At 43.6% G+C, this 4105-nt stretch overlaps 1 protein-coding gene across 1 annotated transcript; it reads right to left on the bottom strand.

Moving 5' to 3' along the window:
• Positions 1 to 2106: 2106 nt before the first annotated feature.
• LOC136675589 (gap junction alpha-9 protein-like) lies at positions 2107 to 3804 on the bottom strand. The gene is made up of 2 exons (XM_066652218.1): positions 3562 to 3804; positions 2107 to 3345 (listed from the first exon to the last, which is right to left on the bottom strand). The coding sequence occupies exons 1-2, from the start codon at positions 3802 to 3804 to the stop codon at positions 2107 to 2109; spliced, it is 1482 nt and encodes a 493-aa protein (XP_066508315.1).
• Positions 3805 to 4105: the final 301 nt, after the last annotated feature.

Here is a 4105-nt window from a genome sequence, read left to right as displayed (position 1 = left end):
CCCTCCCCTACTCCGATTGGTTCGCTTGAGTGAGAAGGGGGCGTGGTGAAGTAGCCTAAAATCTTCTGATTGGACGGTCTGACTGTAGAGCTACCGTTATTGGTCGATAACCTTCTCTGTAAACATTTAATTGTCCAGGCTGCACATTGTAGGCCTGCAACCAAACAAACACACAGTGAAAACTGCTGCAAAAACTCATTGGACAAAAAAATGCATACGTTTTTTGAAATGTTTAGGATGTTTACTGTGAAATACATGCTTTGAAACAATAGGATGGTTCAAAAATGACCTCCAGTCTGCTTCCATTGGTCAAACACACCATTTTGAGTCTTTAGAAGCTTTAATTAGTGTGACAGCTGTAGGCTATTTCCATTCTTCTTAAATCATCATCATCATCATTCATTCACTTCTCCAGTTTGGGGTCACGATGGGTCCAGAGCCTACCTGGAATCATAGGGTGCCTGGAGGGTCCACCAGTCCTTCACAGGGCAACACACACTCTCAATGGCAGTAAAAATGTGGACAGGTGATTATGACACCCAGCACAAACATCATACAATAAGCTATAAAACTAAATAATTTTTTATTTTTAATTATTAATGCAGGCACAGAGGCAGACTACAGGAAATGCAAAAAGGAAATGGATACTGTATGTCTGATTTTTCATGCTTTTTTTAAAAATATCACAATTACATTGTGCATTTGCATTCACTTCCTGTAGAAAATTGGCATTTAGAAAAAAATTTAAAAAATTAAACCTGTTGCCAGGAAAGATTATTTTCTTTGCCTTCCAAAAGTTAAACATATTTAATAGACATCACCTTCCTAAAATACAAACACGATCTGCTTTATATTCCAGCAGAGAAGAGTCCCCTCACTGAGATGACTGCTGAAAATCCACAGGGTCGGCCTTGCCCTTAAGAAAGGGAGTGTCTCACCAACTCGCTAGAGGTAGTAAATAAACCAGTGCCCAGCTTTGTCACAGCTCTGGTGAATTGAGGGTTCTCTTGAGGGACCTATTTTTCCCAACGAATGAATACACAAGCTCTAAATAAAAAATAACTATGAATTATGATGAAATATTTTGCATTTAAAAGACTGGTTATTTATTATTTGAAAACTCCAAGGAAACTTAAACAGGAAAATAATCTGTTTGCTGTTGTCATGGCAATGACACTTGAATAAACGATGCTTTGGGAGTCAACTCCTTTTGGGAGTCACCTGGGTGTTTGTATCGATTGTTGGTCAATGATAAATACATTTGAAACAGAGTCGTCTCAGTGTCAGTCCCCAAGCTTTAAAACATTCATGTTAAAGTTAATGCTAAACATATTTGAACAAAAAAAAGTTGCCATAATCCCTTGATTTTGGATGTTAACATGTATTTAAACAGAACATATCTTTTAATCTTTTATTGTTTATGAAAGTTAGTAATAATTAATACCTCTAAAATAAGTGCATTTTAAAAATGTGACTAACATTAATATATATTTTTTTAATTTAATGAATTTAATGAAAATCTTTAGCTTTTCGTCAATTAACTACACTACAGCTAACAATAAATAAATTACTAAAATGAGACTAAAACTAATACACATTTTTGATTAAAACTAATTCAAAATCAGCTGCCAAATTATAATAACACTGGTTTCCAAATGGTGCAAGGTGCTCCTTCGCTTAAGGGCAAGGCCACCTAGTTCCTCCATTTTGGAGTTTCAAACCTCCCTGGCCTCGATTTTTCAGAGCTTCTTCAGGGTCTAGGGGGCTGCATTTTTGCTAATGTAAGTAGATCAGTGGGACCTCCCATGACATGTTTTGCAAAAACAAAAGAAGCTTTGAGTTGCGGTACTGGTGTTAGATGATTAGTTCTGCGCTCCAGCTCATAGCAAATGTATGTAATGAAACTCTATCACTCCAGAGAACACAAGTCCACTGATCCACAACAGAGTCCTGGAGGCTTAATACCCTCCTGGCCAACTCTTAGCATTAGGCTTGATGACCTATGGAGCCCACTGATGGAGATTTGGCGAGTATGTTCACGACTGAATGTTGGAATGAGGGACACTGCAGGGAGCTAATGCATTTAAAATCTCATTTCAACCATTTTCATATCTGGAGGTCGGTAGGTGCCGCACGTCGGCTGCTGGTGCTGCTTGCGAGTGAGGTTTTGCGGCTGGGAGACGTCTGCGGCCTGGGGCTTCGTTGTGACTCTGAACTCGACTCCTCGATGGAGTCAGGGGTGCTGGGACGACTCTTCCTGGTCTCCTTCCTGAAGGAAGCTCTGGAACGAACATTAAAAGCTGCGCCTTGAGCTTTGGCATCTCCTGTCGAGTCTGAATCGGAAGCGGTTCCTTCAGCTACTGGGGCACAGTTCCAGGGGGCTGTGACTTTCCAGGGTCTTTTTATTGGCAGAGAATAGGCATGGGATGTATCCGCAAGCTTTTCGGATTCTTGACCTACTTCATCGTGTGGGGGAAGGTGCTCTAGATCCTCCTGCTTTGGAGGAGTGATGGATTCTGCAGCTGGAGACCGTGTGTTCTCACTGCTGGTGTTGTTGGAGTTGCTGTTGTGCTCCGTGGGACTGTGCAAGGTGTCTTTAGGAGCATCTAATCCACTCTTGGAAGGAAGGTCAGCTTGAACTGGGAGGAACGCGGAAGAAGGGTTGATTAGAGGAGGGTAAGGAGGTCCGTCTTGCTGCCTCTCGATCAGAAGATTGTAACTACTCGGGGCTGAAGGTATTGCAGACTTACATCCAGTGGAGATCCCCACACAAGTCTGCATAGCCACAGAATCCTTCTTGGCCTTGTTGGGATAGCAGACATCCTCCAGATCTGTGTGTCTCAGTTGTGGGTACAGGGCCAGGATACCCTTCTTGAGCTTCTTGTAGCCCAGGTGCATGATCTCCAGGGTGTTAAGAAACAAGGAGATAGCAGCAATGCACTGCATGAACATCATAAACACACTTTTTTCTGTTGGACGGGACACAAAGCAGTCCACCACATTTGGGCAAGGCTCCCGCTCACATTTGAACAAAGGGTCCAGCTGGAAACCGTAGAGAAGGTACTGACCCGTCATGAAGCCCACTTCCACGGCAGAACGGGTCACGATATGGGCCACATAGGTCCGCAAAAGTGAGCCTCTCAGGGGCGCCTTGTTCAGCTTGCCCTGGTCGATCTGACGGAGTTCTCGTTCTATTCTCCGCCGGATTTCGGCCATCTCCATGTCCAAGGCCTCCATCTCCCGCCGAAGTGCTGTTTTCTTCCTCTGACGCTCCTTCTCCAGGGCACGGAGTTGGTACAACGCATGGCCCATGTAGACCAGCGAGGGAGAGGACACGAAAATGACCTGCATACAATGAATGAATGAATTACAATAGAATAAGATACAGTTATGTTCCCTAAATAAGGTACGAGTATGTGCCCTTGAGGGTAGCCCCATAGCCACAGTTTTCCTACAGTGTTCCATGCAGTGGAAAAGCACTTTATCATCTATACACAAGAACTGAATTGAAGCAGGACCCGGGAGATGGGGAACTGAAGTGGACGGAATTAAAAGAGAGACCTGTAGGACCCAGTAGCGTATGAGGGAGATGGGGAACGCCCGGTCGTAGCAAACATTGCGACAGCCCGGCTGCTCCGTGTTACAGATGAAGTCAGCCTGCTCATCGTTCCACACGTCCTCGGCAGCTACGCCCAGCACCAGCATCCGGAAGATGAACAGGATGGTTAGCCAGATCTTCCCCACCATGGTGGAGTGGATGTGCACCTCCTCGAGGATCCCCCCCAAAAAGTTCCAGTCACCCATCTTCACATGGGTTTTTCTGCATAGAACTGTGCAGAGAGTACAACTCAGCATCCAAAATAATAGAAAAAGTTTGAACAGTACAGGAGGGTAATAAAGGCATATTTGCAAAACTGTACAGTGTTTACAACATTATTCCTCTTTAATAATTCTGATAGACGCTGTGTGTAATAGTGTTATAGCATGTGTGCAGAGACTGGAATATACACCACACATAGTCATCTGCACATGTACCAGCATCACTTGTCCACTTTAGTTCCATGCACGTTACTCTTGTTTGACTCATTATTCTTTATTCTATTTT

The sequence above is a fragment of the Hoplias malabaricus genome, chromosome X1 (assembly GCF_029633855.1).
Source record: "Hoplias malabaricus isolate fHopMal1 chromosome X1, fHopMal1.hap1, whole genome shotgun sequence".
Taxonomy (NCBI): Eukaryota; Metazoa; Chordata; class Actinopteri; order Characiformes; family Erythrinidae; genus Hoplias; species Hoplias malabaricus.
Note: the sequence above shows the minus strand (reverse complement) of the source record. Positions and strands in the feature narration are given on the sequence as shown.